A 21,738-nucleotide genomic window follows, 5' to 3' on the forward strand; every position below is an offset into this window, starting at 1 on the left:
AGGGAGACTTGAGACAGGCAGACCCATCAGCAGGCTATTGCAATAATCAAGGCACGAGGTGATGAGGGCCTGCACTAGAGTGATGGCAGTGTCAGGAGGGAAGGGGCTGTATTCCAGAGATGTTGCAAAGGTAAAATCAATAGCCTTGGCAACAGCTTAGAAATGGGGAGGCAGGTGTCCAGCCTGAGCGACTGGGAGGATGGTATTGCCCTCCAGAGTAATAAGGACGGTAGGGGGTGGAAGAGGGAGGGTTTGGGAGGGAAAGATAATGAGTTCTCTTTTAGGCATATTGAGTTTAAGATGTCTACTGGAAGTAGAGATGAAGATATCTGAAAGGCAATGGGAGATACAAGATTGGAGGTCAGCAGAAAGATTGGAGCAGATTTGAGAATTATCAGCAGAGAGATGGTAATTAAATCCATGGGAACTGATGCAATCACCATGGGAAGTAATATAGAGGGAGAGGGCCCAGGACAGAATCCTGAGGTGCACCTATGGTTAGAGGGCAATCTGGGTAATCTGGAAAGAGGATTCAGCAAAGGAGACAGAGAAGGAGTGGTCAGATAGGTAGGAGAGATGATGTCTGTCCCTCTTCCTAGAGGGAAGAGAATACCAAGGAGGAGAGAATGATCAATAGTGTCGAAGGCTATACAGAAGTCAGGGAGAATAAGCATTGAGAAAAGGCCATTAGATTTGCCAATAGGGAGATGATTAATAACTTTGGAGAGAGCAGTTTTGGTGGAATGACAAGGTCAGAAGCCAAATTGGAGGGAGTTAAGAAGAGAGTGAGTAGAGAGAAAGTGGAGGTACCTATTTTAAACAGTCTTTTTGAGGATTTTAGCTACAAAGAGCAGAAAAGATAGGGGACAGTAGTTAGCAGGGATGGGAAGGTCAAGTGAGGACTTTTTTTCAGGATGGAAGAGACATGGGAATATTTGTTGTGCAGTCATTTCAGTCATGTCCAACTCTTCATGACCCTATTTGGGGTTTTTTTGGGCAGAGATACTGAAGCAGTTTGCCATTTCCTTCTCCAGCTCATTTTACAGATGAGAAAACTGGGGCAAACACGTAAGTAACTTGCTCAGGGTCGCACAGCTAGTAAGTGTCTGAGGCTGGATTTGAATTGAGGTCTTCCTGACCCCAGGCCTGGCACTCTATCCATGGCACTACCTAGCTGCTCAGGCATATTTGGTGGCTGTAGAAAATGAGCCAATAGAGATGGGAAAGACTGAAAACAAGTGAAGGAGTGGGGATGACAGAAGGAGGAGATGGAATAGGATCACTTGAACAAGTAGAGGGGTTAACCTTGGTAAGGAGTAAGACTATTCCATTAAGTGAGACAGGGGTGAAGGAGGTGGCAGGAGGTACCTGAATGAAAAGAGATGAGGAAGAGGGAGCTCATGGCAAATGGCCTTAATTTTTTTTTTTTGTAAAATATGAGGCAAAGTTCTCAGCTGAGAGAGTGGGCAAAGGGAGATCCGTGGGAGGTTTGAGGAGGGATGAAATAGTTTGGAAAAACTTCTATGGAGAGTGGGACAAGGGAGGTACAATAGGATTGCCTAGCAGCAGTGAGGGCCCCGGTGAGGTTGTTTAACATAAATTTGTAGTGAACATGGTCACAACAGTTGTGTGATTTTCTCCACCATCATCCCGCAACTTGTGCATAGGAGCAAAGGTGACAAAGGTGAGGAAGATCCATGGCTCAGCATGATCATCAATCAGTCCTGAAACATTCTTTAAACATCCTCCACATGCCAGTCAGTGCCAAATGAGGGTGCAAAGAATAAAAATAAAAATCCCCTTCTGTCTCTTTTACCCCCCGTAAATGCTTTGAGACCAGAACAGAGACTGTGTCTTATTTTCTATTTGTAATCCTTAACATCTAACATTGTGCCTTGCCCATAAGAAGGCCTACAACAAATATTTGGGGCTGTGCAGCAGCTTTGAGGAGGAGAGAAAACACTTCATGTGAGGTAGGGAGACCAGCCATGTCACTGATTTGCTTAACCTGTTTGAGCTTCAGTGGTCTCACCTCTGAAATTGGGACTAACAATAAAATTTAGAACTGGAATAGCTTACAGACAATGCAGGCCAGGCCAGGCCAGGCATGGAGTAAATAGTAGAACTAGAATTGAAATACACACACACACACACACTCTCACACAATCTCAGAGTTGGAAGTTTCCTCTCACCATCTAGTCCAACCTGTATTGGAATAAGGATCCTCTCTAATGATAAGCACTTCTTTGAAGACCTCTGAGATTATTTCCAATTTATTCTATGTATATCTCATTGGTACATATTTGTTTGCATGTTTTCTTCTCTTAGAATGGAAGCTCCTTGAGGGCAGGGACTGTTTTTCCCCTTTGTTTATATATCACCAATGCCTAGAATAGTGCCTTCTTCATAGTAGGTGCTTAATCAATGCTCATTGACTTTACTTGACTCTGGACTGGATTCATCGATCCACATAGGTTCATCAAGAAAGGAATCTGGGTCCTTTGGGTGGATGGGTGAGGTCAGAGGTAGATTTTCCCAATAAGTCCTGGCCAGGAGGAATAAATAAGCTGGAGGTCTTAGGCAGGAGAGCAGTGCAAAGGCTGCTGTCTAGCTGAGTAAAAAGGGACTGTCATGCAGGTAAAGGACCCAGGACCAGGACTTTGATGGAAATCACTCTATCCTGTGCTGTCTACTACTGTTTGCTGCTTCTACTAAACCACATGCTTCTGGAATGACTGGAGTAAACCAGGCTCTTTAGGCAAGTCCTGGATTCAGGCTTCCCAAATCCCATGATTCCCCCCATCCCAATAGTCTTATAGGGCTCTGACCTGCCCTCCACAAAATAGCCCTCTGTAATATCTGCCCTGAGTGCCCCTCCTTTGTATTAACCCCATTCACAAGACTGGAGTGGAAAAACAGGGGCTTCAGGGTCTTTAGAATAGAAACATAGGCGCCTAGGGGTAGTGGTAGATATAAACCAAGAGTCTGCAGAGATTCCTCCCCACATCCCAATTCCTGGGTCCTTAGTGTTCCACTTTAGAACCATCTCAATGGTACACTTTAATGTACCCCATTTGATGCTCTCAGCCCTACAAGCTGAAGTGTGCAAGCATTATCCCCATTCCACAGATGAGGAAACAGGTTCAGGTAAGCCATAGTCATACTGTTATTAAAAAGCAAAGTTGGTTGTCGAACTGAGGTCTTTTGATTGCAAGTCTAAAGCTTTGTTCATCACACCAACACCCTCTCACCCACACAATCCTGGCCTCTAAAACCAGATTCCACCTCCCTATTCCTTTCACTCCCCATTTCAAAATTCCCAGTTCAGCTCTGATTGCTCCATCTTTCTTGAGGGAAGTAACATTTCTTAGTTTGGCCACCAGAGAGCAGTGCAACCTTATTGTAGAGATTCAATTAGCTGGGACTAGCAGAGCCCAGAGGGCTCAGGGAGCCAATGCTCCTCCCCGAAAGTCCACCAGGGGTAGGTAGAGAACCTGCAGTCTCAAGGCCAAATGTGGCCCTCTAGGTCCTCAAGTGCAGCCCTTTGACTAAATCCAAACTTCATAGAACAAATCCCCTTAATGAAAGGATTTATTCTGTAAAACTTGGACTCGGTCAAAAGGCCACACCCAAGCACCTGGAAGGCCCCATGTGGCCTCGAGGCTGAAGATTCCTCACCCCTGGTCCATTCCCATCCTGAAAGACAGAGGTGGCCAGTATGATCACTGGGGTTCTTCTTCCCTCCTGCAATACAGGGACTGAGGTCCTTTGTCCCAGTTTTCTCCACTAAAAGCTCTCCTGGATAGTCAGAATTAGCAGGAGCTCCGAAAGTGCATGTTAAGAGGTGGGCATGGGAGAAGGAAGAACTGAAGGGGCCTGGAGACAGTACTGCGGATGAACAGCAGCTGTGTACACCGATCTCTCATAGGGGCTCGTGGGACTTCTTCCAGATTGCATGGGTCAGGAACCGAACTCAGCCTTGGGTCAGAGTGGCACTGAGTAGGGCACACTTTTCAGGTTTGTGAAGCTAGTCAGTCAATACACACTGATTAAGCACCTGCTGTGTGTCAGGCATTGTGCTAAGAGCTGGGGATATGAAAAGAGGCAAGACAGTTCCTGACCTCAAGGATCTCACAACCTAACTGGGGAGATGGCGAGAGAACGTGTAGAAACTGGCTATATGTAGGATAAATAGGAAATAATCGAGAAGGAAGGTACTGCAATTAAGAGGGGTTGGGAAAGTCAACAGAATAAGGATCTGAGACAGTCCTTAGGAAGGAACTTGATGCAAGTCCCAGAGAAGACTCCATCCCTGCTCGTACTTGATTATGCTTGTGAGAACCCACTCGCCCACCAATCAACCTGAGCTTACTATGTGCCAGGTACAGTGCTAACTGCTGGGAATATAAAGGCAAAAGTAGGGAGCAGAGTACCTTGTGAATAGAGCACTGGCCTTGGGAGTCAAGTCCAGCCTCAGACACTTAGTAGCTGTGTGACCCTGGGAAGTCACTTACCTCCAATTGCTTCCAAGGGGAGGGGGCCCCAAAAGCAGCCCTCAAGGAATTCAAAGTCTGATGATGGAGACTTGTAAATAATTAGGTGCATATAAACTGCAGGCAGAATCAATGGAAGGTTATCTAAGAGGGGAAACCCTTAGCAAGTGGGAGGATCAGGAAAGGCCTACCTACTGTGAAAAGTGGGGGTTGATGTATCCTGAAGGAAAACTGGGAACTTAAGAGATGGAGGTGAGGAAGGAGACTCATTCATTGAGGACAGCTGATGGAAAAGCACTGAGTTGGGAGGCAGTGTCATGTTTGAGAAATGTCAAATAAAGGCCATGTAGCTAAGAGAGTGCATGGAGGGGAGCCTAGTGGAAGACTATAAAAGTAATATTAGGCCATGTTATGAAGAGCTTCAGGTGTTAAGTGGAGGAGTTTATAGTTGATCCTGGAAGTAATAGGGACCTCACTGAGGAGGGGCATGACAGGGTCAGGCCTATGCTTTAGAAAAATCCCCTTGGCAGCAGCTAGCTGGTCCTCCACTCCTACCCTTATTCTCAGAACCAGCCCAATGCCTTGGATTCCTGATTTTGGCTCAGTCTGGAAACAAGCCAAGCCTTTTATCTCAACCAGCTCCCCTCCCATTAGGCTGGGAGAGGGAGCTTCTCTCTCCCAAACAGGCTGAGCTCCAGATCCTCTGACGTCTTAGTCGACTTCTGGGGGAGTGGTGGGTGGTCAGGGACCAGATGAAACGGAGAGGCCTAACTTCCCCCCTCCACGAGTATAGGCTGCTTCAACCCTGCATTCCTTCTGTTGTTTGGCTTTTTGAGAGAAAAATGCAAGGGTAAGAACAGCAAGGAGTTTGAGGAAGAACATGACCTACCTAAATTCTTCTCTTCTGCCTGCCTACCAGAGGGCCTCACATATTGCCTAACTGCCTCAGAGATGGAGCTGAACTTTTACTCCATTATAAAAGCTGGGGCGACAGAGCCAGAAATAGCCCAGCTGCCTAGTGCCTGGCCCCTGGAGGACAGGGCCTTCAAGAAGGGGGGAAAGGAAGGCTAGTGCCAAGTCCATAGACAAGATACTTCTCTTTCCATGACTGGGAGAGGGGAAGATGAGGGTTGCCAGACCCCTATGGATGGAGTTTGCAATGCTGCCCTGGGCTCCTTGGAAAGGGAAAGTGCCAGGGAAATGTGAGATAAGGTGAGAATTTCACAAACTAATAAACTCCGACTAGGGTCACTCTAGCTGTCGTCTTTGGGCAGGCAGAATGAGAACAATAAAAGGGGAATGGGTAGAAATGGTCAGAAGCAGGGGAGAGGGAGCCAAGGTGATCTGACCTAAGGTGCTGAGAAAGAGGGACAGAAGCAGCTTTTGGAGTGAAACTAAACACACTTTATTCAGCACAGGCATGTTTGCAGAGGGCCCTTGCACAGGACTTCCTCTTCAGTGACTCCATTTTAAACAAACTCTACTGTAAATGCACAGCAAAGGTCATGTAAACAAGGGTCAGGGTGAGCAGGGGAGCACCATGCACAAGGAATTGAGGCAGGTCGAAGCAGCCATCACACAGGGAACCAAGCTTCCCCCCATCCTCATTCTCCAATGCCAGCCCAACCACCTTCCTTTAGAGTTGTGCTCACATGTCCCAGACAGACTCAGATACCCTCTCACTGCCTGAGAGGGCAGTGGTCAGAGGAATTCCCATACTGATTCATTTGTAAAGGCCAGGAGTGATAAGGACATGTGTGGGGACAGATGCCAATTTTGCTACAACTGTCATGGCTATTGGGGCCATTGTGCCAACACATGATTAAAGGGCCATAAACCTGATGGTCCAGTGTAGGTCAAGGTGAAGTGTAACCTCCAGAAGTACAGTTCACTGATCTCCATTTAGCAACATGGGTGCAGGTGAAGCTGCTCTTCCCTGCACCACTTCCCATGCCCAACTATAGCTATTTCTGAAAAATAAGTTTGAGGGTGGGAAGAGCTCTGAAAAACAAGGGAGGCCCACTAGTCTCACAAGGAGAATCATTGTGGGTGGCCATAGTCCATACCAAAACAGCATGATTGTGGAGGGAAGGGGTCAGGATCTTTGGGCTCTCCTGTTCTGTTCCAAATAAGATGTCTCAGTGCAAAAGTGTTCACTGTCCTCACTCCTCCCAAACCAGTAAAGAGATGGGGGACAGAGGAGTTGTGAAAGGCATGGAAAGTGGGGGGGGAGGATAAATGTTAGCTAGGAGAGGGAAATCCCTATGGACTCTTGGTGTGGTAACTCCTTTTCTGCACTTTCGATATATGGGAGGGATTAAGTAGTTAGAAATCTCAAATAAGGAAACCTCCTTAGAACACATGGGTTTTGAAGAGTAAAGAGGGAGGAGTTCCTGGTCCTAGGCTCAGGTCACTTCCACCTTCTTTCTGCTCCAATTGAACTCCAGATTGCAACAAAACTTGCAAAGGTTCATGGTTGAAGGGCACAGGGAAGGAGGTACAAATCTCTACCTTCCAAGATCTGTTGTTGAGTTTAAGTTCCTCCTTCCTGAAGAGAGAGATTTGGGAATTCCCCCAATAATTCTTGCTAGAGGTATGGGGCACACACATCAGGAGTGGGGTGCTATTGTTTCCCTTGTCTAACAAGAGGGGAAGAACTCCCCCAAACACCTGTTGCTGCTTGGGTGCAAATGTGAGAAGGGTAGTGAACCATAGATTGGGGAAAGAGAGGGAGAGGTCTTCCCCCTGGCCTCTATAACATCTAATGGGAAGGTATCTTGCTCTCTGGTCGGTGGCTACATCAGAATCACTGCTGCGCTGCTCAAGCTCGTCACAGAACACGAAGCTGTGGGGACCAGGGACAGGACAAGGTAGCAGTAACAGTCTACATGACTTCCACAGATGTCTAGAGAGGTTCAGTGGTAGCCAGGCCTCAGGGATTACAGCAAACATGGGCTGGAGGGAAGAGTGAATTATCACAGTAGGGGTATGGGTTGTACTGGGCCAGCCTGGACCACTGGTCACTCTTCGAACTTTCCTTCACGAATGTAGTCAAAGGAGAAGGGGAGGAACTGGAAGCCAGACCCAGTGTAGAACTTATTCTGGAACTCAACCCTGGGGAAAGGAGGATAGAGAATACAGTTTATCAATACATGGTACTCCACAGTTTGAGAGGAATGGGTTGCTTTGGGAGGTAGGTTTTCAAGCAGAGGCTAGATAACCATTCATCAAAGATGCTATAGTTATGGGTTAGGTTGGGCCTCTAAGGAGCCTTACAACTCAGGTTCTGATAAACCCCATCCCAGGAAACAGTCCCTTGGGGTCAGTCTCACAATCTTATCACCAAGAAATCCTTCCCAGCTTAATCAGCTAACATCTGACTTTCCTGGCCTTGGGACTCCCAGAAACACAGAATGTCCTGAGAGTCAGAAGGACCTCTGAGTGTTTGTCAAGCCTCTTCATCTCGCAGAGGAAGAAATTAAGGCCTACAGGGAAGAAAGTGACTTGTCCAAAGCCATACACTACTAAGTGTGAAAGCTATGATTTGTATCCAGTCCAATGCTCTTTGTCCCACACTATGCTGCTTTTTCTTTGGCTATGCGCCCCCCACCTCCACTGTCCTCAAGGACACACTGTTACTTGTCTGTATCCCACATACCCTGGCATACATTTGTGGTTAATATTTTACTCCCTAGCCTGATATCAGTGAGTGTTCTTGCCTTGCCTCTGGAGTCAACCACTCTGGGTCTTGGTTTCCTTATCAATGAAATGAGGGGGGAATTGGGCTAAGTTAGCTATCAAACTTCAGGGCAGCCTGAACTAGATGAAAATGTGACTGGGAAATGTTTTACGAAGTAAAAGAAACAACAAAGATAATGTAAATTTGTTGTTTTCTAAGTCAATATGCAGCCTCCAGGGTTCAGTTTCTCTTTGAGTTTGATGCAGCTGGGCTAGATGTCTTCTCAGGTCCCTTTTTGCCAGCAGCAGCACACCTAATTTAGACCACACACTCCCCGAGGGCTGGATTTGTGTCTATGCAATTCTCTTTGTATAATTCCATATGTAAAAGATGCTTTATTAAAAAGTTATTTTTTTTAAAGTGAAATATTTCTGCTGAGGTTTTTTTTTTAAAAAAGGTCCCATGGACACACCCAGAACCACTATCCCCTCATTTAGGCTTAAAAAATGACATTTTTACCCACAGCCTAACACTATAGTCAGGATCCAGGAGCCTCTCCATGTGTATTTGCCTCACTGAAGCCTCATGGAGCCCTTCCTAGGACAAGTGGTGCTTGGAGGTTAGGGGGCCGGGGGCAGAGAAAGGCCTCTGCCTTCCGGAATAAAGGCAGGGGCTTGACAATGACACATCTGAGCCATCACAGGGGAGCACTCAACAAACGCCATTGGAGAAGTAGTGGTTTTTTTGCTAGAGCTGCAATGGAGATTTTCTATTGAAATGTGATTATTCCCAGGAAATGGGGGAGGTGAGGAAGGGAAGTATTCTTAAAGCAATGGCAAAAACATTCTCAGACCACAAAAACATCTTGTGAGCAGGAATTCTTCTCTTGGGGACTAAGGGGAAAAACAGAACTTCAACTCCCTTTCCAAGCTGCTTGGCCTCTCTGTTCATGGAAGTGTCCCTGAGGCTAGTTTGAAACTCAAAGGGAGGTAGAGAGGAGGCCCTTTTCTTCTGTAACCAGAGTGATATGGAAGCTGTTTGGCTGTTTCTGCTCCTTATAAACTCTATCTTAAGAGTATGACCCTGGACAACTGCCCAGCCACCAAACAATAGCCAAATATGGACAGAAAAATCTGTGATTCAGAGTGAAAAAAAAAAGAGAGAGAGAGAAAGAGGCATGTGCAGCTCCTGAGGAATATTTTCCATCTGAGAATTCAAACCCAGGGGTTCAGGAACCTATGGGTTGGGGTTGGGGAATGACACTGAGATGAATTCCTTTATAGGAACTTATTTGAGACCCTGTCAAACACAAGGAATCATCCCCTAACCCTAACCCAGGGATTCCCCCACTGAAATCCCAGAAAAGCTATGAGAAAACAGAGGTGGGTGAAGAGATGGAAGAAGGTTTTTCCTTGGTTGTACTTTCTTTGTACCCTATGAGGCTGCTGAGGTTGCTGAGCTTGTAAGGCCAGGCTTCCTGGGTAGAAGAGTAGAATTTTCCATGTGAGAGAGTGTGTTACCTTCCCCCTACATTCCACAAAGGCTCTGCCAGGGTCCCAAATACTCCCAGGAAGTCACAGAATTTTCCTATAAGCAGCTTGGACTGAGTTCCTCTTCACTTGATTAGGCATTGGACTAGTCACATCACTGCCTTTGGGGGCAAACATCGATCTTCAGGAGGTGCTACTATCCCCAGTGAACTAACATGAACTCTGCCTTAATCAAATACAAACACTTCTAAAGCTGTAATACATGAGTGAAACAATGGCTTGGCTGTAAGAGGTCTTCCTTCCCCCCGCCCCCCATTCTGGTACCTCTTCTGTATGCCACCCTCCACATGCCTTCATGCTGTTGTTTCACCCACAGAGCAGGGTAATATCTTTCATTTTGGACTCAGCAAAGAATAGGATAATAAATTAGAGATTGCAGCTTAAGAGGGAAAGGCCAGAAGCTAAAAGGCTTGGACGACATGTAAAGTATTCATATATACACAATGGTGAGAGATGATGGATGAGTAGTCCTACTGGTGGTACAGAAGAACCCACGTACGCCCCCCTTCCCACCCCACCCCCCACCGCCAACCCCACAGTGGCCCACCCCCCATCCTGGACACAAGCTGTTCCAGGCCAGAAACAACATGGGCAGTGGCCGGAAGGCAGCTTGGGGTCTGCTGTGCTGCCTTCCAATGCCAAGAGAAAAAGTAGGCTGGACACTCAGTTTACATTTATGCATTAGTGGATCACTAGGGTTATGTAGCCTGGAGTAAAGGAGCCCCCAGACCAAGGGCCTAATTCTGGCATCAGGAGGCTGGGAGAATATTTCCCTTAGTTCAGAAATCATAATGAGGATCTTAAAAGGAAGCAGCTGGGCCTGGGGCCAGCCTGACTTCACTTCCCTGCCCCACCACCCTGTGCTCCATAGCACAGAGCTGAAAGCTCTGTCCTTCTCCTGAGAGGGAAACATGCACTTCCTGAGAAAGAACAAACACAAAGTCCTCTGGGACTGGGTGGGGTAAGGCCATGGCTTGCTGCCTAGTCAGTTTTTCCACCAGCCAGGGACATGCTACAAACTGCTCTGTGGGGCTCACTTTGACCACTCCCACCTCTCTAAATTTCTACCAGGAATTCTGACTGTAGTTGCAGGAGGACCTGAGGAAGTTCATCGTGTCTCTCTGCCAACTCTTCCTAGGCTTCAGCCCTCGGTGTATGTCAATATGCGGGACTCAGCTGGACTGTAATCACACTTATAACTGGGATAGCACAGGAAATAGCATGTTCTTGAGCAGGAGAAAAGTGGGTCCCCTCTAAGGCCCCAGATAGGGCAGGTGAAGGTATTCGTTCTAGCAAGTCCTCCAGTACTGTACTACTCTTTCTGGGTGTGGAACGTGGGTTTTCTGTGTTCATGACCCATATGTTGAGAAAATATCCTTCCCTTCCCAGGTTAAGCTTCAATACAATCTCCCTCTTCTAGACCCTGTTCCAACCCCAATATCATGTTGGGAAACTGTTCCCACATCTATTCAGCAGTCTCTTGGAGCCCAAGGGCCATCACTGGCTTACTTACAATAAATCAGCCTCAAATTACTCCTCTTACCCATCAACCAGAGGGTGTGTGGGAGAGACAAGAGAGGTGGAAGGGGAAAAGGAGGGAGAAAGAAATGCCCAAGATGAAAAGGTCAATATACAGGGTGTTCCTAAAGCCTGGACACATAAGAAATGTGGAGTTACTGCATAGAGTTCATGGGAATCTTGCAAAGTGCATCAACCTTTGCATCACAAATGATGGAAATCATATTGAAGATGTTATTTGTTAATATTCCAATTACATAAAATGTCAAAAATTTCATTCATTTCATCTCTTGAAAATATGCATTTTTCCTATGTGTCCAGACTTTAGGAACACCCTGTATAATGACCTTTCTGGGGAAAAAATGCCAGTTTAAGTCTCAGCACTCAGATTTCTGAATCATATTTCAGTTTTCTCTAATGAAACACCATCTTCACAGGAAAGAATTATTATGGATTTTGGTTAATAAGGTTCACATCATTCCAAATGTTTGCTAACAGATGTGACAGCAGGCATGGGAGGCAAGGAGAAGGAAAGAGAAAAAGTACAAACTGTAGTTCAAGGGGAAGGTGTATTCATGAAATAGGAGAACAGATGGCTCTCAGAAATAGCCCCCTGAGCGTCTCAGATACTGGTGCACACCAGTGCTGGCTCCTATTGCCTAGCACAAGCCTTCCTGCAACCTTCAGATTCCTGGCTCCCACCCCTCGAGAAATAATCTCAGACCATGAACTTCACAGGACAAGGAATCAAAGTTCTCCTTTTTCCTGCTGTCACTGAACAGGCCCAGAAATTGCATAATAGGGTAGTCCTGTGAGCCAAAACTGGGACACACGATCTGAACTGCAAGTGGTACAAACCCTACCCTGTAGGACGTCAGGAAACATAGCAGGAATATCTCTGTAGCCATACCCAGCAGAAGCAGCTGTTCTTTGCCCCTTCCAAGATGGCCACAAGTCAGAATCCTATCTCAACTTGGGAGATCCCAGGAATACCATGAAGTTGCTGAAACACATCCAAGGTGGAGAGGTGGGGGGGAAGTGGAAAGGGGCACAGGACCCACAACAACATGTATTCTTGTGGAAGAGACAGGAAGGGGATTCTCCAACCTAGCCAATGGAAATTTCCTGGAGAAGGTACTAAGTGACTGGACAAAATGACAGAAGGGGCAATAATTGGATTCTTAAGAAATGTTGCAAAGGGAAGTTTCTGGTTTTGTTTTCCTCTTCCCCTTATGTATCAGCTAGCATTTTGGAAAGGTCTCAGGAGAAATCTAGGCACTAACACCAGAGCAGGGACTAGGATAGACAGGGTAGATAGTCTCTTGGGGAGGGAACATAGAAAGCAAAACAAAGAGTGCCTCTGAGGGCCTGGGTTCAAATTTCAGCCACTTATTAGCTTGTTCAACATTGAGTAGAATCATGAACCTCTCTGGGTCTGAGTTTCTTCAACAGTAAAAAGAGATCGTTGGAACAGACAACCTTTCTGACCCATCCCAGCTCTAGTCTAGGAATCTATAACCTGGATTTGAGTCCTGACTTTCTCACTAGCTCTGTAATCACAGGCAAGTCTTTTCACCCTGATGATCTCTGTCTCAGAGATGGCTAGTAAGCTATCACAGGCTACGTAACTGTGAATTATTAAAAATATCATAAATATACATCTTTAATGTCAGAAAATTATGCTCATATATCTTGCAGGGGTTTATATTGTGATAAATCAAGCCATGTTAATGATTACCGAGAAAATGCAACACTTCCAGGGGACAGAAACACATAGAGCGTGAAATTTTCACACTGAGCCTGGAGGTCACAAAATACCATGTCCTGACTTTGACAACTGGGATCTGTTTTCTCAATGAGTTGAAAATACTTGATTCCATCAGGGCTTGCAACTTTTCTCAGGCTTGTTCATAAGAGAGTAAGAGAAAACCTGAAATCTAGTCCCTTAGCTGGGCACCAGAATGGGTCCAATCCTTCTAGCCAGGAGACTCAACTACCATCTAAAACTTCACTCTACCCGGAATCGGTTCTAACATACTAAAACAAAAGTAAGAATAATAATGCTACTAAAGCCAATAAATGTGTGCCTGGCTTCACCAGGCAGAGGCTCACTGTGCACTCTTTTGGCCCTGTGATGACTGAAGCAAAAGAAGCAGCCAGACATTTTAGATAGAACCTGAAGGGAGGAGGTGATTGCTTCTTGAGTCCAGGAGGCGAAAGAGACAGTGGAATGAATAAGAAGGGAAGGAAGCCAGGGAGGGTGAGAAAATGTGACTCATGCTGCTGTGAGTCACCACATGCTGGTTACTCAGATGTTCCTTCTATATCAAGTGCCTAAGGAAGTATGACGGGGAAGAGAGCTGATAAGCTGAGAACTGGGGTGATCTGCATTTAAAAAATAATTTGCCGCTCTTGAACGATGTAGTTTTATTCCAAATGGAAGAGTGGTGGGATGGTGACTGGGGAGGGACAGGAGAATGAGGGAGGAGAGAGGAAAAAATGAAGCCAAAGCAGAAAAGGGTGGGAGTGTTGTAGAGACAGCAGACCAAACTTTCTTAAAGGAATGAGCTGGCAAACCAAATCAAAGTGAGCTTCCCATCTCACGCTTCACTCCTCACTCTCACGGCAGACAAATAAATAGCTGAATATAGGACAACAGCTTCAGCTAGGGCCAAACCAGATTAAAAGCAAAGAGAAGAGGATAACTTACCTACCTAGAACAGAAAAGGTCTCAGACTAAGATTTTAAATTTTACTTTAAGTACAGAACTAGCCAGAGCCCTCTGGGGAGAGTCAGAGCCCAGATCTGGGGCCCCATGGAATGGGACTGTCAGAAGAGACCTTAGTGACCATTAAGCCCCACAATCTCATTTCAAATAGTTGAAACCTGTGCTCCAGGGGAGGGAAATGACAGGTCTAATTAGGGTCACCCAGAGTGTGGCATAGATAAGACTAGGTCTCCTGACAGACTCGTGACTTTGAACCAGCACAGACAGGAGCTCCCATGCTCTGGCAGAAGTTGGACCATTCCACTGAACAGTATTCTTTTTGCTACCCAAAGGAGGAAGGGCTAGGCTAGCCAGATCTACCAAGAGTCAGAATGTTACAAGCTCTGTTATACAAAAACAAAACAAAATAAAACAAAACACAAAACTACCCTTTCTTCCTAAAACCACATTAAAGCACAAATACCAAGATAAGCTGCAGGGGCCAAGTGAGGGACTAGTTTCTGACAGCCATTTCTGCAATGTTTCCTCTCAATTTAACTCGGAGCTACTCCTTGCAAAGGCAACTTCTTATATTTGCAGAAGAATATGTTAATAGAAAAAAAGAGCTGGTCTATAGGGTGAAACCTAGAGAGCCAGGCATTTGTGAAACACCTAAAATATCATTTATACTATGGCTTGCATTTCCTTAGGATGACAATAGCAAACATCTGAGCAAAAATCAGGAAAAATTCCTTAAAGTGAGACTTTTGGGGTAAACACACACACACACACAAACATAAAGACATGGTAATCTCCACCAAGGAAATTTCACTGGGCTAATGGAAGGCTGAGATGCTTTTCCAAAGTGTAATTTTCCTGCCAAGCATTTCTAAATCATCTGTGAAGAGGTGAAAATTAGTCAGCTTCCCCAGGACAGACCAAGGTCCCACTCTGAAGGAGGGAGAAAAGCACTTGAAATTTCCAGTGGGAACAGGTAAATGACCTGGGAGGTCAGAAGGCTTTCCTTCCTCAAGGAAGTTTGAAATTTCATCTCAATGACATCGACAATAATGGGGTTTTCCCCATCTTCTCTGCAACCTCCCCAGCCTCTTACCAGTGCAGCCTTAGTGCATGGAGGAAGGCAGAAAGGCCCTCCATCACCAGGAGGATGGCAACAGTTAGCATGGCAAATCCTGCAAAGATGAAGAATAGGCCCAAACCTCCTGCGAAACTCTTCACCTTCAGACCAATATGGATCACCATGGTCCAGAGCACCTCAGATAGCTCTGGAAGAGGAAAAGAGTGAACTGTCAGTGCATCAAGGGGCTTGCTGATAAAGGCCTAGTTCCCTTGTTTAGGGCCCCACATTTTACTCTTACAGTCTTCCTGCTATTCTAGTTCCCATTGACTTGAGGACATAACACTGCAAAACTGTTCTGAAAATAGGGGTTGCTGACCTCTCCCTGCATTTTGCCTCGGATCCATGGTTTTCTTTGCCCAAAGCCTCCAGGAGTCCTAAAGCTTTTATAACCAATCTATTAGGGAATTATGCTTAGGATTCTGCCTAGGCATCAGGGTTGGCCAGTAGCAATTCATCATAGGAGAACGATACTCACGTGCATGAGCAAGGCTGAGGGCCCAGAGCCGAAGGTAGGAGGCTGTGTTAGAGATGCAGCCCAGGCAATATTCAATGGTGTGGATGGCTTGATGTACCATGGTGTCACCAAAGTCGAACTGTTGTGGGGAAAGGAACCGGGGAGAGTATATGAGACCACACACTGCACCAAGGAGCAGCAGACATTAGAGGAGTCCTTGGCAATTTGACCTGAGCAAAGTCACTAAGTGTTAGCTGTAGTTCTCATAGCTGGACACTGACCTCTGGAGCGGATATGAGCATGTAATGTTAAACCTAGCTCTTAATTTCCGTTATGGTTTCCCCTAGAAGCTACCTGGATTAACTTAGTTTCTCTAACTTAACCTGAGTCTTATTTTTTCAACATTATAGTAATTACACATTTTTTCATTCTAACAGAATATAAACATGAAGGCCAGAATTGTATTGGCTTTGAGTTTTTATTCCAAGCACAGGACTCTGCTCTGGGGATGCTCAATAAATAAAACCCTGTTGACAGACACCTTTGTCCAAGACATTTCATTCCACAGAGATTCCAGAAAAGGAACTTGAAGCCTTTATCTAAAGTTTTGACATTTATTGCTTTGCCTTTGATATGGCACCAGAAGACTGACTGTTTCTATACTTAGATGATTAATCCTAGGCTGCTTCTGCTCAGGGGAGAGAAGAAAAAAACCTAACTGGAGAGAGAGCCTGACATCTACTCTGGGGCAAAGCAACCTCTGCTTTCTTTGTGACCTTTGAAAGAACACAGATAATTTATTTTGCAAAATTTTATCTGGGTACTCAGTTTAGGCCAAACATGACACTCCCTTTTACCCCTTCCACTGTCATTTTTTCCCCAGTCAGTTTCCTTACAATCAACCAGAGTCATTTTCAAAACAATGGGAGGGGGTCAGGACTCAGAAGGTGACTCTGGAGTGCTGCCAAAGAGGTCATAAGGCTGGGGCTCTGAGTGAAAGCATATTAATGGCCTCCAGTGCTCATCACTCACTTCCCACTAACACAGGTGGAGTGACAAAGAAGTCCTGTAAGGAACTGCCAGAGCGCTACATCTCTACCCTGCTAGAACAACAACTTCCCCCCAGCCCGAGAGACTGGAAAAGAGAAATTCCCTTAATTCACAGGTTAAAATTTCACAAACACAACAAACACTCAGATCAGCACCACTGGGCAAGGCAGGACCACGTAGGCTTCCAAGAGAGCGCTTACCATTTCCCCCCGCCCCCTGCTCAAAGTCAGAGCCTCAGAAAAGTTTGGGGAAAAGTGCAGCCTATTTTCTATTGCAGTTTCCTTCAATGTGAATGTGACCCCACTCCAAGGGGCACCAGACATGCATGTGGGAAGACATGTGAGGCCTGCCCATGCATATGGGGTTGGCTCAGTCAGTTAATTCTGTGAAAGCAAAAGCAGTCCTGTTATGTTCCAAGGCGGACAGGCCCTGCCCTGACAGATCCAAGGACAAAGTTCATCAAATGAAGGCATGCTTTACTTTGGCCTTGGGCTATAGTCATTCTGGTGTGTTTCTGAGCCTTTCCCTAAAATAGTTTTCTGAGATCTTTTTAGCTATCTCTGAAAAAAACAAACAAAAAAACCTAATAGCTCTAATAACTGGTAAGGAACTCAAAACAGTTTTCTAGCTCCCCCAAAACCACAACAGAAGGGAATCATGTCCCAGTTCTGTGGAGTTCAATATCTTTAAATAGATTCACTGGCAAAGGTTAATTGCTCTGCCTTGGCCCTTTAGGAACTGCCTCTTCTATTATTTACAATCACCCTGCAAAGGGAGGAGGAAGTAACTAACACTAGCTTGTCTATTGCAGATTAAATGGGCCATGCCCCTGGCTGAGAGAACAGTATGCTACACCTCCAAGTATTTCTTCAGACAGTCAATTGTTCACATCTATTCCTAAAACACATAATTGCCATAAATATTCCCTACGACCAAGGAATATTGCCAGTGCCAGTCAGTGTAACTGGGTTTTTACCAAAGCGAAAAAGGGGAAATTCAGGCAGAAGTTGAAGATTTTTTTCTTGACTTGGTCAGATAACTGTCTCAATTATCTGGATTTGGTTGTAGAAACCCAACTCATGGGTACTTAATAAGTATTAACTGTTATAACTATTTAACCATCTCAAGGAAGCTGTCCCTGGATATAAATCGGGAGGTTAAAGATTTTGCAAACTATAACCAGTGGTCCTCCTGAGATGGTAAATTCCAATGTCACAATGACAAATGAAGACATCTATACATGGAATTTTTACGCTCTTAGTGACTAGGGGAGTTACAGCTCAATTAGGAATAAGCCCAGAAAACGAGACCGAAGTTGCTGGTGTTACATGAGAAAGTGTGGCCAAAACACACACACATACACACACACACACACAGATCAGCTAGAAAATATCCATAGAAGACTAAGATGTGACACAAAGACCGCCTGATGCTAGAAATAAGACCATGCAGTCTTCAGGAAGAGAAAATACTTCCTGGTCTTACTCCTACTTCACTACCCACTCAGGGAAAACTGGGAAGTGAAGGTGAGGGAAACAGGGAATACAAAGTTTTTGGATTTTGCTATTTTAAGGAGAACTTCCAGGGAAAAGGCAAATGGAAGAACTCTGAGGTCCTTAAAACACACAAACACACACGCACACATGCTTTTTCTTCATCATTAAAGTGAATTACTGTTAAGCTATACTGCCCTTCCAATCTACAGGCTACTGGAGAATTTTGACAATTTTCTCTTCCCTCTACCACAAAAATCTGAGTATATTTGGTATAACAGTGGTCCCCTCTTCCATGAAGAGTATAGTTACAGGGGATGTGGAGTCAAACAATCTGAGGGGAGAAACCTCCTCTCAAAAGTTTTGCTCTTTCAGCCTGTATCACAGAGGGCAAAGCTGAACTCCAGGCTAAGTGAGATTCAGGAACATTAACTATGAGCAGATTGAGATTTTACCAAGCTGATGAGAGCAGCAAAAGCCTGGCTGTATCTAAGATCAGGGGGAAATGGTAGAAATGGCTCATAAGCGCTTGGTGGCAAGGAGAAAACAGTTATTCCTAGTGGCAGAAGAACTGCAATATCACAACAGAGGAAGACAGAAGTCAATGTGATTTAGCCCCCAATGCAATAACCTCAAGAATGCCAACACAGACATCACTTGCAGTTTTTTTCAAAAGCCATTCTCAGTTGACCTATAGAGGTATTGGATCAGCAAAGTCAAAGGAAACAGAAAGACAGAGGTGAATGACATGAGATGCAGTAAATGCAGATGAGCTAACTGTTAAGAACACATTTCATGAAGTGTTAGACATGGCCATGAGATGCAGGCTGCAAGGATATGTGTATGCGGCATGATCACAAGGATGGGAAGAGAAGCTCCAGATAAACATGAATGCAAAGCCAGCTTTAGTCTTACCACTTCATCCTCGGTAGGCTTGAAAACATAAATTTACACTTAGTGTGAGGCCATACCAAACACAAGATTACAAGAATTGAGCACGTGGTTAATGAATCTTCTCTCAGTTAGACAAACAATGCTAAATGCTATTAATGTAACAGAGGCCTCTCCTCAGAATACAGGGAATGTATAAACAGCAGATTTTTGAAACACTAAAGAGATTTTTAAAAAATGAGCCTCGACCCTTTCAAAATATTTCTTATAAAAAATCCAACACTCAGATATATCATGAAAGTGGCTGGGTAGGCTAAAAACCTGAGATTCAGCCAGGTGGTAGTGACTCTCATTACTTTTCAACTTTAAAAAGGACAATAAAAATAGATGAGCCATTGTCGTTAACAATTCTGATGCATTTTACTGTCAGGTGTTTGGAGAGTGGTGGACTGACAATGACTATGTAGGTAGTTCCTAGCCTGACCAAATGACTTTTCAGTTTCCCTACAGGAAGGAGGAAAATCATTTCCACAAAAGCCTGCAGCCAGAGTATCTGAAATAAGAACATTGATGCCAGGACAAGGATTGCAGAGGCTAGTCTAAAAGAATGCCGCCATTTTCTGAGTGAGTGGTCTTTTTTTTTCCCCAAATGTAAAAGGAACAGGATCATCAAAGTCAACAGGAACAGTATAAAACAGAGTAATAGCTTTGATTTTACTGATACCAAATAATTTGGACACTTCTTGGGATGGCAGAGGCAGGAAGAAATGCATGGTCCTTGGACCAGTAGCAGCATGTGCTCCCAGTGTCAAGAGTTCAGGAGCTGGGCCACACTCTGCCTCCAGTGCAGAGAACAATAGGGCTTGCATGTAGTAGACTACCAGTAACATGTAGCCTCAAGAAGTTGAACATTAGGACCCAGACTGCCAGAGGCTCTGTAAGGAGCACTTGGTATCTGGGTGCAGCAGCCCATTAGAAAATGTTATGGAACTCTAAGAGTTCAGAAGGCAGGCTGAATTTTTAGGAGAAGACCAAGAGAGAACAAGGCCTCTTAGGTGTCCAAAGTGGAGGAAGAAAAATCTCACACCACTCTCTTGCAGGCCAAGATTCATGATCTTACCTCATCTGCGTCCTCTGAATGGGTGGAGAGTTGGTCATGCTGAATAATCTCAGCATCCTCCTCAGTCGGTCCGTTGCCCACCCTGATCCCACCAAAGTTGTGAGTTCCCTACACAGATGAACAGAAAGAGTAGAATTGCCTGGACTTTAATGTGACATTCAGTGAGTGGGAAGAGGGTGATGGTTAGTTCATACAAACCTCAGAAAAGCATCACATTCTTACAACACACCGAAAAGAAAAATACCATTTTTTTAAAGCAAAGTGAAAATACAAAACATCCAACAAACACCCCCCCCATCTCCAACCCAACCTAAATTTACAGCTCCATCCTGTTCTTGAAATGTGTAATTCTGCCTGCTGCATCTGAAAAAAACAAACCTCATCACAATCAATACCCATCAAGAAACCTGTTTGAATGAAATGCTTAATATAAACAAATCAGAGTCACAAATTAACCTTCAAAGAGTCAAGTTTTTATAGCACCGAAGATGATATCTCATACAATTTAGGTGGGCTACACAACAAGTGACTGTATCAGTTTGATAAACTTCTGACAGGTATATATTAAAGCCCTACTATTCTTTCACAGATATACAACTGTTCTTTGAATGGACACTCCAAAGCAAAGAGAAAAGGTTAGTCCCTATCAGGGCAGAAGGCACATTCATCCATGTATACCTTTTGCCAGGAGGATACACAGTAGTGAAAAATAAATAAATAATCCCCCTTCCTTAAATGGAGAATTCTGGAGTGTCAGAACAGCTCCTTTTATAGGCATTTGGTCAGATCCTGAGCTCCTCCACTTACAACGACAACACAGAAATATCTCTAGGCTAACAATTCTTAAATCAATTTGATTAAAAAGTATTCAGGTTTAGAGAGGCAGAAGATGACCCCTGAGTACAACAAAGCAGGGGTAGAATTAGAATTATGCCTAACCACAGTCCTCCAACATTCAGCCTCAATCTGCTGTAAAGTTAAAGAGGCTGAGCTTGACTGTTCTTCGAGCAAACCTTTCCAGCTCTTGTACACAGAGGACAGTTCAGAAGGACCAAACAAGAGAAGGATTGCTCTTCTGTTCAGCAGTCACCTCAGCTGCACAAACCATAATGCAGGCAGGCTGGGTAATTTCCCTCAGATTCCTTCTCTATATGTAGCTCAGAGCACAGCCTACTGACCAGGATTTAGAGTAATCCTCAGCTCTGGCACTGTTTCAGGCTCTAGGTTGTGCTACTGAAAAGGTACACATCCTAGAGGATGGCAGTAGAACAGCGGTGAAGGGAGAAAATGTGATTTCATCTGGCATACAACTTTAGTTTCTGACTGGGGGGAAGGCTGTGGGATAGAGGCAGCAGAGAGGAGGAACACATGGGAAGGGTGGGCTCATTAAAGTGGAATGCAGATTCTGAAGGTTTCCATGAACCAGCTGATAAAGCAGAATCAAGACAGATGGGACATCCAAGAAAAGACACTGACAGGCCTCTTTAGAACAGAGAGGAAAAAACACTGTGAGAGAGGTATGGGGGACACACACACAATTGGTAAATACAAAATACACAACAAAGATAAAACATAATCATGTTAGTGTTTGGATCTACAGCCCATCTGTTTTCTTAATCTAGGGTTCCTAACATATAAAACT

The 21,738-nt window shown here is 44.8% G+C and overlaps 1 protein-coding gene across 5 annotated transcripts in view; it reads right to left on the reverse strand.

The window, feature by feature from the left end:
• Window positions 1-5,874: 5,874 nt before the first annotated feature.
• Window positions 5,875-21,738, reverse strand: part of ATP6V0A1 (ATPase H+ transporting V0 subunit a1) — a 65,283-nt gene continuing 49,419 nt past the window's right edge. For 3 of the 5 annotated variants that reach the window (XM_036758090.1, XM_036758088.1, XM_036758092.1), the window contains 5 exons: window positions 20,097-20,204; window positions 19,001-19,018; window positions 15,564-15,681; window positions 15,062-15,233; window positions 5,875-7,607 (listed from right to left, as the gene is read on the reverse strand). In XM_036758090.1, the coding sequence (XP_036613985.1) occupies window positions 7,514-7,607; window positions 15,062-15,233; window positions 15,564-15,681; window positions 19,001-19,018; window positions 20,097-20,204 (510 nt within the window). In that variant the 3' untranslated portion in view covers window positions 5,875-7,513. The remainder of the gene's footprint in view (window positions 7,608-15,061; window positions 15,234-15,563; window positions 15,682-19,000; window positions 19,019-20,096; window positions 20,205-21,738) is intronic. The other 2 variants (XM_036758091.1, XM_036758089.1) reach the window with 1 other exon arrangement.

This window comes from Trichosurus vulpecula, chromosome 4 (assembly GCF_011100635.1).
Source record: "Trichosurus vulpecula isolate mTriVul1 chromosome 4, mTriVul1.pri, whole genome shotgun sequence".
In the NCBI taxonomy this organism is placed as follows: domain Eukaryota; kingdom Metazoa; phylum Chordata; class Mammalia; order Diprotodontia; family Phalangeridae; genus Trichosurus; species Trichosurus vulpecula.